The following is a 10,868-nucleotide window of genomic DNA, read 5'->3' as shown; positions in this document are numbered from 1 at the left end:
TCTCAGATAACCGGAGACGCCGTTTGAGTGACTGAGGTACAGATGAAGCTGGGTGTGTGTGTGGTGTTTCTACTGCTCATCTCTTCTCTGCACACACTCCACTGCCATCTGCCCAGCTTCACCCCTGAGACGACTCAGCATCGGGTAGGTGAGGTGCACGCTGGGAGAACATGTATTCGGTGACCAGTAAATCGTCACCTGTGATTGTAGCAGATGACCTTTTTCTGTTTTAGACTCTGAATTGATCGGTGGTTGACAAAGTTGCTGATAAGATGAGATGTTTGATGTTTGACAGGTTAAAGCTTCACTCACTCCAGACACCTTCAACGCCAACAGGCAGAGGAAGTTCTCTGGTCGACTTCCTGGTCTGTGCGGACGCCTTAAGAGACGAAGAATCACCATCCTGGTACAGCAGTGTCGTGATGATGTCACTGATATTGTTAGCATGGAAGTATGATGTCACGTGTGTCTGCTGTCGGTCCCAGTGTAACCTGCAGACGTTCTGTTGGCGTGGGTGGAGCCACCATGCGCAGGCTGGTCAGCTGTGTCGCTGCCCGCGAGGATCCAGATGCTCTCGTTTCTTCGTCCACAGTCTTTAAAATCTCAGCATAAAATTTGCTCCCTCCTGATGGATTTCAATAAAGTTTTGGTTTCACGGGTGGGTGGTGAGTTTTGATTAAGAGAGTGATCGTCCTGAAAAGTACATAACATTCTGGAGGTTCTCAAACAACGTCTTTATGTATAACGGTCTTACCTACGGCATTTGATTGCTCTATATTTTCAGAATACGACGTAGAAAAACAGGAAAAGCACAAGTGTAAACAAAGATACCTGAGTGCTTCAGGCTCTGTTGTAATACCAGCGATGGCCACAAGGCTACGCTGCAGAATTATTGGAAATATCGTTGGAAAACAGGAAATACGTAACTCTATATACTCAACAACTGGGTGCTATCTTTAACACTTTAAAAACTATTTAATGACAATAGGTGTCATATTTCAAATAACACTGTCGTCCTGCAACAATCTATATATGAAACGTAGGAAACATGTGACGCTACGGCTTTTCTCCGAAGGAAGTGACGTTTATTTTGACGCGCTGTCCACCGGAAACCGTAGTTATTCGTCTGTGGGTTGATGTGAGACGACTGCAAACATCCGAATGATCGGGCTGTTCATAAGGTCGATAAACTATTAAGATCGAACATTAGGTTGAGTCTCTCTGTGGACGGTAAACGCATTTTCCTCATCAGTAATCCCGGGTGGACTTCAAAATGGCGCCTGTTTACAGTGAGTCTTTTAAATGCTAGCCATCGTTAGCGTGTTAATACGACTTTACTGTTAGCATTAGCTGGCGAATTACATCACCGTTGTCTTGTAAATCAGAGTTAAACGTTATAATTTAGAATAATGCCTGCTGTCTAAGGTGTTAAAGCACCAAGTGATCCTAAAATGTAAGTAACTTGATATAAAATGCTACTAAGGATCGTTATCGATCAATCGTCGGTTCATTCTTTTGTTTTTTTCCGTATTTAAAGTGTCACAAAATTTACTAAAACGTTGTAAGGGTTGCATTTTGCTACCAAACTATTGAACAATGACGAGGATTCGAGTACTACATTTAAAAGCGATATTCATCGTGTTTCCAAATTGATTTAAAAAGTGATCTAATACAAAGCTAAATTGCAAACTAGTGATTTATAACTTTTTTTCATAGAGAAAGTTCTTAAATTGGATCTATGAGTCTAACTGATCAGCACTATCTTCCAGGAAGCCTGGGGCCACCATAAAAGAGTTGTTTCTACCACTAGCATGTGGCCTGCAGGACATCTTGGGGTTATTCTCTAACCAGGCTTCCTGCGGTCTTTGGTCAGTCCTGATGGAGAGCGACTGTCGGATCCCTGTGGTCTGCTGTCGGCCTCGTGTCCTCATCCTCCACGCTCTCTTCTGGGGTCTTGTGTCACTGAGGTTGTAGTGATGATGTGAAATCATGGTTTGAGTTTGTTTTCTTTCTGTGTTGATTGTTAAAGGAGTGCTCTTCTGGTTGGTTTCAGAGTTTTTGGAGCCGCTCTGCTGAGCACTGACAGGCCTTCAGGTATGATTTAACGAGTACAGCAGCAAAGACTTTGGAGGAGTTTTGCATATTGATGCTCTTTGTCATGTCTGACCTTTGACCTGCTGTCTTCCTGTTGCAGCAGAAAACACACCATCACCGCCCTGCTGGTGGCAAGAGGCATTTGTGGTCACCACCGAGTGTCTGCAGTGTGACGCGTTCCAGTCGGTACGTGTCCACCTCAGTGACCCGATAGAACCATCTGCTGGCTGATGTGTCACCGGTGTCCCATTTTGCATGTTTCAGAGGTCATGGTTGGCATGTGGACCTACAGGATATGTGGAACGGGTCAACTGCACCAGATCCAATAAAGACGGGATCAAGAGGTGAGGGAGCGGTAGACCTTTGATTTATCTTCAGTCTTTGATTTGACTGAGCGGTGTATCTGTTTCCCCTACAGCTGTCGCTCCACAGTCATGGAGGAACATCGGTTTTGGAAGTTCGAGGGTGCCATGTTGGCTTTGGCACTTTTATTTGGCATTCTGGTTGTTGCTCGGCAACGCTGGCTTGATCGACTTGTCTCAGAGAAGGTCCGTCGTCAAATAGAATCCATCTAGTGTTGAAGATCCCCTGAGGTGGATACAGCGGCCGGATTATGGACAGTGTCAAGTTTCAGACCGGAACGGACCTTTGGTTGAACTGTTTCACTAAAATTCACTTTGAGTTCGGCTGTTGGACCTGTGAGATCAATGATCATGGACACAAAAGATTCTGATCCACATAGATTACCAATAGAAAACTAATGTTTTTACAGTCTTTGTTCATCACTTCCTGTCAGTTGCTGCTGCAGGAGTGAGATTCTCCTCATGTGTTGAAAGAGGGAGGTTTAATAAACGGGAGCTGCTCTGATTGGCCAGCACTGCTTATTCCAGCTGTTGACGAGCAGATGTGAGCATCCATCAACAGCTATAGCTTTTGATTCTTCTGTGTAATTTCTGATCAAATAAATGTTAGAGGAACCAATCACCTGCCACTCTGGAGGGGGGGGGGGGGTGGTGCCCTGAAAAAGTAACCAGTGATCAAAAAGCAGAATCAGAAACATGTTTTGGAACTTTATTGGGGTTAAACTTAGAAAAAGCAAAAACAAACAGGTGAACGTCCCTTAAAATACCTTCACCTTGCTTTAAAATTGTGTTTGTTGGGATCAACTCACATTAATCAGCATAAAGACAAACTTTTATGGAATTATAAAATTAGATGTGATCGCGTTAACCAAAGAATTTTAGTTAATTAAAAAGTCCAGATGTTTTCTTCAGTAGGATCAAAGCCATTTTAAAAAGTCTCCCTGAGTTTTGATCGGTCTGACAACCATTGCGATACCACCGAATTCCAAAAAGGGCGTCAACGTAGAGGTCAGTTGATGGGCTGGTACGGTGTGGTGACAACCGTCTTTCGGGTACAGACGTACACGCTGCCCAGCAGCACGAACACCAGGGGGACCCCCAGGCCGACTGCCATCATGCTGATGACCAACGGTGAGATGGAGTCCATGGGTGGAGAACCAACGCCAGCCAATAATGTCCTGCAGAACACAAGATGAAAAGTCAATTCACCCATCAATCGGGGCACATTAATTGATAATAGATATTTAACACACCAGCTGAGGAATCTGGTGCTGTTGTAGAATGGATCTCCGGCCAGGCCGAAGCTCACATTCAGCCCAAACACCTCTGGTTCTGTGTAGAATGCTCGGATCAAGCCAGACATGGCTGCTGCGGTCTCGCCGCTCTGTGGCAGAGGATCAGAGTGATGACATGACGTGGCGTCCTCCAGGACCGGGTGAGGCTGCCTATAAGCAACTGGTTTCCACTGGAAGAATCCTGGAACCTGGTGGCTTCCGTTGAGCTCTGGAACCCACCGAGACACCTGAGAGGTCCACACAGATGATTCAAAAGGTTGACAGAAAAAAAGACAGCTGTGGCTTCACCTCCTGCAACTGGATGGAATGAAATACACAACACTAGTGAAAACCAAAGCTGGTGTCTCTATGGGAGGAGCTTATTAGCATTAGCACTACTAGCAACTCTGAAGAACTTAAGTGTTTGTCTTTACGTTCGATCAACAACGACATCAGATCAGTAAACTGGACATCGTCTTTGATCAGCTCTTCAGTGTCTGGCGCCTTCATACAGACACTTGTGTGCACATTTTGTCTGCCTTACACTGAACATGGATGGTGTGAACTCATCATCAATGGATCGGTGAATCTCCACGTGGCTAGGAGTATAAGCCCCGCCCACTGCCAGCAGCTCCAGTAAAAATCGGGAGTGATTTGATCGCGGTGACACGCCATCAAGCCACAGTTCCAACTGTGAGGAGTTGGCTGTGTGCAGGAGTCGGGGCCAGGCCTCTCCACGCCCCTCCACGTCAAAGACTGACAACTGGAAAAAAGAAACAAAAGCTTTTACTGTTGTACACATTAAAACATCGAATCGAACATTAAACATCCACCTACATATAGTAACAACATCAGCAGCATCGCATGCTTAAAAGGTATTTACACAATACAACTAATTTACTGACACAAAGTTATTTTTGTGGCAGCAAACAGCAGCCATGGCACACAAATTGACATTTATATTCAACCCAGTTACACTTAAGGTTGTTACCATGACAACAGACCTGGAGGCACAACGATCCATTGCCCAAGGTTCCTTCGGTTCCACAGAGCAGAGAAGTGGAACCTGACAGATTTAAACGAGACCAGTTGAAGTTCTGCAAATCATACAGTGGGAAGAAGGTGGAGGACGGCTGGGCGGTGTCGTTGAAATCATCGTACTCCAACAGCTACAACACAAATAAAAGGTTCCCCGGACAGAACATCGAAAACGTCAAACATCTTGGAGTCTCACCAAACACTGAGACAAAAGACAAGAACTCGGACTGAGTGATGTGTAAGGTTAACAGAAAGCAGAAGTTTCTGACCTTGCTGAAGACAATGGCCGTACTATATAGGACGCTGCTCTTTGGCTCCACCTCTAAACCACCAGATACATTACGGTCTAAAAACTGGGTCCAGTTGACCTGAGGAATACACCAGGACAGATGTCCAACTATGAGAGGCTGAGTAGGACTGGGACCTCATGAAGACAAATTCACCACAGTCGGTTTTACCTGATTCAAGAGTGAGGCAGTAAAGAAGCAGGTGGCACATCTCGAAGAATCTATTTAATTCAGATTTGACACGCCAATTTAAACTGGAGAGAAAGACCCACCTTGAGAGTAGAGGAGGAAGTGTTGGTGTGGACCAGGAGCAGTGTTGGTGCACCTTGGCTACAAAACAGGTAGTGCAGGGTGTCGTTTTCTCCCACAGCTCTCACGTGTAGCAGATCCCCTCCAGGAGGCGAATGGAAGCCGGGATTCAGCTGCACAGACAGCTGAAAGACAGGGAAACCTCAAGAACCTCAAACGCTGAATGCTATAGACGGACAGAGCTGTCATTTTGGAACCATCATTTCACAAGACACACACAAAAAAACACATTTGTAAAATAGCCGAGCTGCACCCCAAGTGACACCTTTACATACATTTTCACACCAATACGTTTTAGTAGCGTGAGTCGGTATGATTCCAGTTTGATTGAAAAGAAAACGAACAGGTTAACTGGCTAAATGTGAACAATTTCTCTGAAAGTTAAGGACACATTTCCTTCCGGTTGCTTCCCCTCTATACATGAAATACCCGCTTCTTTTTTCTTCACCTTTCTCTGATAAGTCTGTCCAGCGGTAACGAGGCTGTAACAGAAGCTGAAGACAGAAAACCGAAAGAGTAAAGAGACTTTGCAGCTCCCCTTCCCTTTGGCCGCCATCTTTGTTGTGACTGAGCGGCGCGCGAGTCACATGACTCCCCCTTTATATCAGGTGCAAGACCCCGCCCACGCGTTTTTTTAACAATGACTTTATTGAAATTTTATGCTATTAAAAATTTCATTTACAGCATTTTAATAACATATTACAGCAAATACAGTTGAAATTCAACTAAAATTACCTTTGTGCTAAACTCTGAAGAGTTCCGTTTTTGCACATTTCCTTTCCTTTTAAACACAATCTGAAAATGATCTTTCTGGCCAGGAGACTTTTGCTATAATGAATTGTTATTAGACACTTTTCTGTGCTGGAAAACGTGACATCACAACCTAGATGGAGAAAGAAAGATCACATCAACGACACAACCTTTTGATGAATATTTAAACTTTATTTTACACACACATGCACACGCACACACACACACAGTCTGGGTAACTGTGGCTTTGCTTCACTCCCTGTCCTCTCATTTGACCATCTTTATCTTTCTTCTTGCGCGTGGCAATGATGTCATCAATGTGCATCAGCATGATGGCTGTCTGGACACACACACACACGCACACACACACATACACACACACACACACAGCTGTCAGCGGACAGTCTGCATTGATCAGTCATTAGTATTCACACCATTACGTCTCACCTCCACAGCAGTCTTGTATGTCTGAGCTTTAACAGCCAGCGGCTCCCAGATGCCCAGAGCTGACATGTCGGACAGACACCCGCTCGTACCACACCCCAACAGGCAGCATTGTCCTCAGTGTTTGGCCTGTGCACAGAGACTCCAATCTGAACACAAGTGATGTGGCTGAGCAATGATGTCATAAACAAAGGTTTTACCCTCAGTGATGTGGACACTACAGTGAGCAGCTTTTCAAATGTTTTCTCCTATACGAATGACTCTCAATATCATAGTTGCACATCAGGGACAAAAATCCTGATGTACCTGGATTAAAATTTGCATACGAAAGGGTTAATTGTTTAGCTTTTGCACCTTTCCTTTCCTTTTAAACACCAGCTGACGATTATCTTTCTGGCCAGGAGACATTTGCTGTAATGAATTGTTATTGGACACTTTGCTGTGCTGGAGAATGCAACATTACAATCAAGATGGAGAAAGAAAGATCACATCAACTGCACAACGTTTTGATGAACATTTCAACTTTATTTGACTGAAAGAACAGAAAAAGGCTGTTGAGTTGATTTAAGTCTCCGAGTCCTCTGGTCCCCGAGCACACGCACACACACACACACACAGACAGACACACATGCATACAGTCGGTGTGACTCTTTTTGGATCTGGGTAACTGTGGCTTTACTCCACTCCCTGTCCTCCCATCTGACCATCTTTATCCTTCTTCTTGTGCCCAGAGACAATGTCATCGATGCGCAGCAGCAAAATGGCCGTCTGGACACACACACACACACACACACACAGATGTCAGCAGACAGTCTGCATTGATCAGTCATTAGTATTCACACCATTACGTCTCACCTCCACAGCAGTCTTGTATATCTGAGCTTTAACAGCCAGCGGCTCCCAGATGCCCAGAGCTGACATGTCAGACAGACACCCGCTCGTACCGTCCACACCCCAGCTGGCGGCGTTGTCCTCAGTGTGTTTGGCCTGTGCACAGAGACTCCATCATCAAAGGCTCACTGACCATGCTCCAATCGGAACATGAGTGATGTGGCTGAGCAGTGATGTCATAAACAAAGGTTGTACCCTCAGTGATGTGAGTACTCGGATGGTGGACGCTCCACAGTTCTGGATCAGGGTTCTGGGGATCACCTCCAGCGCCTGGGCCACCGCACGATACGGCCACTGCTCGACACCTGTGAGCGCGCGAGAACGCTCCATCAGACGCTTAGACACGGCCATCTCCACAGCACCGCCACCCGGCAGAAGGTGTGGGTCCAGCAGCACGTTGCGACACACTTGCATGCCGTCCTGCAGGTTCCTCTCGACTTCCTGAACAACACAGAACACAAACGGGTTTGTTGATGAAGGCAACTGCTCCGACCTACTGAAGACCAGCAGAAGGTAGAAAGGTTCCTCACAGCCAGGATCTCCTTGCAGGGTCCTCTCAGCAGGATGGTGCAAGCTTTAGGGTCTTTGCACTCTGTGATGAAGGTGAAATACTCATCACCAATCTTCTTCACCTCAAACAGCCCCGCCCCCGTGCCTACGTAATCCTCGCGCAGCTCATCAGTCCGACTGGCGATCCGCGCTCCACATGCCCTGATAGTTGGGGGAAAAGCACATGTTGTTGTTTTTCTGTGTGAAGCAGCCGGTCAGTGACCAAAGTAGCCGTCATCTCGGACCGTTTACCTGGCTATACGGTTGTTGTCTGTCTTCCTGATACGGCGGATAGCTGTGATGTTGGCCTTCATCAGGTAGTGCTGCGCCAGATCTGAGACAGCCACAAAACTGTTCGTCAGAATAGTTGTGCTGACAGAGAGAAAAACAGGACTGTGTGTGTGTTGTACCTGAGATCCCCTTCTCAGTGAAGACCAGGTCTGGTTTGATGCGAATGATATCCTCACAAATCTGTTGGATGTACTCTTCTTCCATATGGAGGATTCTGGCAAAGTCCTCTTCCTTACTGATCTCGATATCAGTCTAAACACAGACACACATGTGAGCCAGTGTGTGGTGTGTGTGTGTGTGTGTGTGTGTAGACTCACAGGTGTGAGGTGTTACCTGACTCTCTCCCTTCTTGTACTCAAGAGAACAGTCCAGCAGGACAATTCGAGGGTCTTTGATCAAGCGTCTCATACTCGGGTGTGTTATGTCTTTGTTCACCATCACGCCTCTCAGCACACGCGAGTCCTCAATGGTCCCTCCTGGAACCTAACACGGAACGTTCTGTGCTTAGTTTCCGGTGGCCAACGGGGGGGGGGGGGGGGTTGCCACAGTTATGACGGGGAGTCGTACCTTCTCCACTTTGGCGTACTTCTTTATGTCAATCTCCTTGCGTCCGTTGTCTTCCAGCTCCACAATCCGGACGGCGTCCAGCGCAATGCCACAGGCCAGCTCGGTCCAGCGGCTCAGCATCTTGGTGTTAATGGCCGAATGGACTATCTTCAGCATCATGGAGCGATCTGACGTGTCCACAGGGGTGCTGACACAAAACATTTCCTTAATCCTTCACTCCAACCTGATGAATGAACTTCATGACACCTGCATACCTGATCTCCTTCAGGACCTCCAGCATGTCGTCTAGAGCCCGATGGTAGGCGCCAGTGACGACTGTTGGATGAATCTGTTGCTCCAGGAACTCCTCAGCTACAGACAGAAACTCTCCAGCTGCTCACAAACACATGTCGTCAGTATAATTGTCTTTCTGGCAGGCTGAGTGATGAAGATTCCTCTCATATTCCTCTTACCGAGGATAATAACAGAAGTGGTTCCATCTCCGACTTCCTCATCCTGAGTGCGACTGATCTCAATCATGGATTTGGCGGCAGGATGCTGGACCTGGATCTGTTGTTCATCCCGCAGACACACATTAGTTCACCACATTAACACAAATGAAACAGCTGTGGGTTAAGCTCGGCCTTTTACCTCTCTTAGGATGGCATTCCCATCATTGGTCATCACAATACCTCCCATTGGATCCAGCAACATCTATGAACACATGGACAGCAAGTTACTGTAAAGGTAAGTAGTTGAGTATTTAGATCCATGCTTGCTTCTTGCATCTCACCTTCATCATGGCCCGAGGGCCGAGGCAGGTCCGGATCGCATCTGCAATGGTCTGAAATACAAACGTCATTCATTTATCATTTGTACAAGTGTAGACGAGCCTGGACGACAGGCTGCACAAGACAAACCAATTGACAACCTGAAAATGAACAACTTACCTTTGCAGCATTGATGTTGCCAGTTTGGACCTTACGTCCAGACTCTCTCTTAATGTTCTGGTCTGCAGATTAAACAGGTAGTTGTTAAACTAGTAGGAAGTAGGGAGGCTGTTAAAGCACTGCATCTTCTTAAAAGGTAATAAAGAAACAAAATGGTTATAGATGCAAGTGATCAAATCTGTTGGGCTAATATTTGATAAACCTGTGAGGGAGAGAAATATACCCTGTTAATGCTACAAATAATGTCTATTAGAATGAAATAGGGAGAGCACTTTATGAAGAATAAAAGTCCATATAACCCTGTCAGTGGCAGATTAAAGGCGTGGCTCAATGACAAGAAATAAAAATCACATCTTTAAAGTTACCCTGACTCAGTATGAGCAGCTAATGTTAGTAGCGAGATCCATTAGCCTGCGGATAAAAATAACTGCGTCATTATTTTATACTGACTAATGTAACTATTGACAGACTTAGCCTTGCCTAGCCTAGCCTCATGCTCAGCGCGCACAAGATGCTATCGCGAGCGAGATTTGGTAGTTTCTCTGCTAACAGCGGTGCTAACAGTTAGCCTCGCGAGCGGTTAGCCTCGTGAGCACACGCGCAGTTGTGGAGGAAACGCATGCTGGAACCGGCTTTGTGTTGCGGTAAGGCCGCTAGAAAGGCTAAAAGGCTACCAGCGAGAGACGCAACCAACAAACAAAACACGCCGTTTCTTTTTGAAAACAGTCACGGGTTATTATCACATTATTATCAAGTACTTACTGAGCACAAGAACCTGCTGGCCGAACATTTTGACAGAGTCTGCCGAACAGAAACAGCCTGGAAGGTTCTCGGTGGCTGGAGAGGAAGGAGGGCTCAACGTGAGGGGCGGAACAAAGCGACAGGGTTGACCAATGAGCTGCGAGAACCGGTCTGACGGACGGTTGCTCTGACCAATTAGGTGCAAGAGATGAAAGCGACGAAGGCGCCCTGCCTTTTCTGGAGCCAACGGCTGGATTACAGTTACTTTTACTCATTATAGTTACTTCAGGAATAAGTTACAGTTTCCAGTGATGATGATTATATAGCTGCTGTGGCTGCCTG

The 10,868-nt window shown here is 46.2% G+C and overlaps 3 protein-coding genes and 1 long non-coding RNA gene across 5 annotated transcripts; 2 read left to right on the top strand and 2 right to left on the bottom strand.

Moving 5' to 3' along the window:
* Positions 1-10: 10 nt before the first annotated feature.
* Positions 11-503, top strand: LOC115251656 (uncharacterized). The gene is made up of 3 exons (XR_003890173.1): positions 11-148; positions 296-406; positions 486-503. It is a non-coding gene; the product is annotated as an uncharacterized lncRNA (long non-coding RNA).
* Positions 504-1,092: 589 nt separating this feature from the next.
* jtb (jumping translocation breakpoint) lies at positions 1,093-3,031 on the top strand. 2 transcript variants are annotated; one of them, XM_029844628.1, is made up of 6 exons: positions 1,093-1,289; positions 1,770-1,967; positions 2,054-2,094; positions 2,198-2,280; positions 2,359-2,438; positions 2,513-3,031. In XM_029844628.1, exons 2-6 carry the CDS (start codon positions 1,879-1,881, stop codon positions 2,667-2,669), a joined length of 450 nt encoding a protein of 149 aa, XP_029700488.1. In that variant the 5' UTR covers positions 1,093-1,289; positions 1,770-1,878; the 3' UTR covers positions 2,670-3,031. The 2 variants fall into 2 exon arrangements, with proteins under 2 accessions (XP_029700488.1, XP_011607536.1); XM_011609234.2 differs by having other exon boundaries at positions 2,195-2,280.
* A 120-nt stretch (positions 3,032-3,151) lies between these two features.
* glmp (glycosylated lysosomal membrane protein) lies at positions 3,152-5,941 on the bottom strand. The gene is made up of 7 exons (XM_003969159.3): positions 5,813-5,941; positions 5,328-5,489; positions 5,038-5,136; positions 4,735-4,899; positions 4,275-4,493; positions 3,710-3,978; positions 3,152-3,634 (listed from the first exon to the last, which is right to left on the bottom strand). Exons 1-7 carry the CDS (start codon positions 5,918-5,920, stop codon positions 3,466-3,468), a joined length of 1,191 nt encoding a protein of 396 aa, XP_003969208.2. The 5' UTR covers positions 5,921-5,941; the 3' UTR covers positions 3,152-3,465.
* A 1,121-nt stretch (positions 5,942-7,062) lies between these two features.
* cct3 (chaperonin containing TCP1, subunit 3 (gamma)) lies at positions 7,063-10,693 on the bottom strand. The gene is made up of 14 exons (XM_003969137.3): positions 10,548-10,693; positions 9,786-9,847; positions 9,629-9,679; positions 9,487-9,549; positions 9,309-9,405; positions 9,111-9,228; positions 8,857-9,043; positions 8,623-8,772; positions 8,409-8,541; positions 8,251-8,332; positions 7,980-8,160; positions 7,645-7,890; positions 7,414-7,545; positions 7,063-7,326 (listed from the first exon to the last, which is right to left on the bottom strand). Exons 1-14 carry the CDS (start codon positions 10,573-10,575, stop codon positions 7,234-7,236), a joined length of 1,623 nt encoding a protein of 540 aa, XP_003969186.1. The 5' UTR covers positions 10,576-10,693; the 3' UTR covers positions 7,063-7,233.
* Positions 10,694-10,868: the final 175 nt, after the last annotated feature.

This window comes from Takifugu rubripes, chromosome 12 (assembly GCF_901000725.2).
Source record: "Takifugu rubripes chromosome 12, fTakRub1.2, whole genome shotgun sequence".
NCBI classification, from domain to species: domain Eukaryota; kingdom Metazoa; phylum Chordata; class Actinopteri; order Tetraodontiformes; family Tetraodontidae; genus Takifugu; species Takifugu rubripes.
This window is presented reverse-complemented; position numbering and strand designations above follow the sequence as displayed.

Bases quoted from the DNA above. Each gene is read 5' to 3' on its own strand.
- glmp (XM_003969159.3), bottom strand. From the start codon at position 5,920: ATGGCGGCCAAAGGGAAGGGGAGCTGCAAAGTCTCTTTACTCTTTCGG. The intron at 4,494-4,734 runs GTCTGTTGTCAT...TCTTTTTTCCAG, and splicing joins ATGGATCGTTGTGCCTCCAG to TTGTCAGTCTTTGACGTGGA. The intron at 3,979-4,274 runs GTAAGGCAGACA...TGGACCTCTCAG, and splicing joins TCACACCATCCATGTTCAGT to GTGTCTCGGTGGGTTCCAGA.
- jtb (XM_011609234.2), top strand. From the start codon at position 1,879: ATGGAGAGCGACTGTCGGATCCCTGTGGTCTGCTGTCGGCCTCGTGTC. The intron at 2,095-2,194 runs GTATGATTTAAC...TTCCTGTTGCAG, and splicing joins GAGCACTGACAGGCCTTCAG to CAGAAAACACACCATCACCG. The intron at 2,439-2,512 runs GTGAGGGAGCGG...TTTCCCCTACAG, and splicing joins AATAAAGACGGGATCAAGAG to CTGTCGCTCCACAGTCATGG.
- cct3 (XM_003969137.3), bottom strand. From the start codon at position 10,575: ATGTTCGGCCAGCAGGTTCTTGTGCTCA. The intron at 8,773-8,856 runs GTACGACTCCCC...GTTCCGTGTTAG, and splicing joins AGTACGCCAAAGTGGAGAAG to GTTCCAGGAGGGACCATTGA. The intron at 8,333-8,408 runs GTACAACACACA...TGGCTGTCTCAG, and splicing joins CACTGAGAAGGGGATCTCAG to ATCTGGCGCAGCACTACCTG.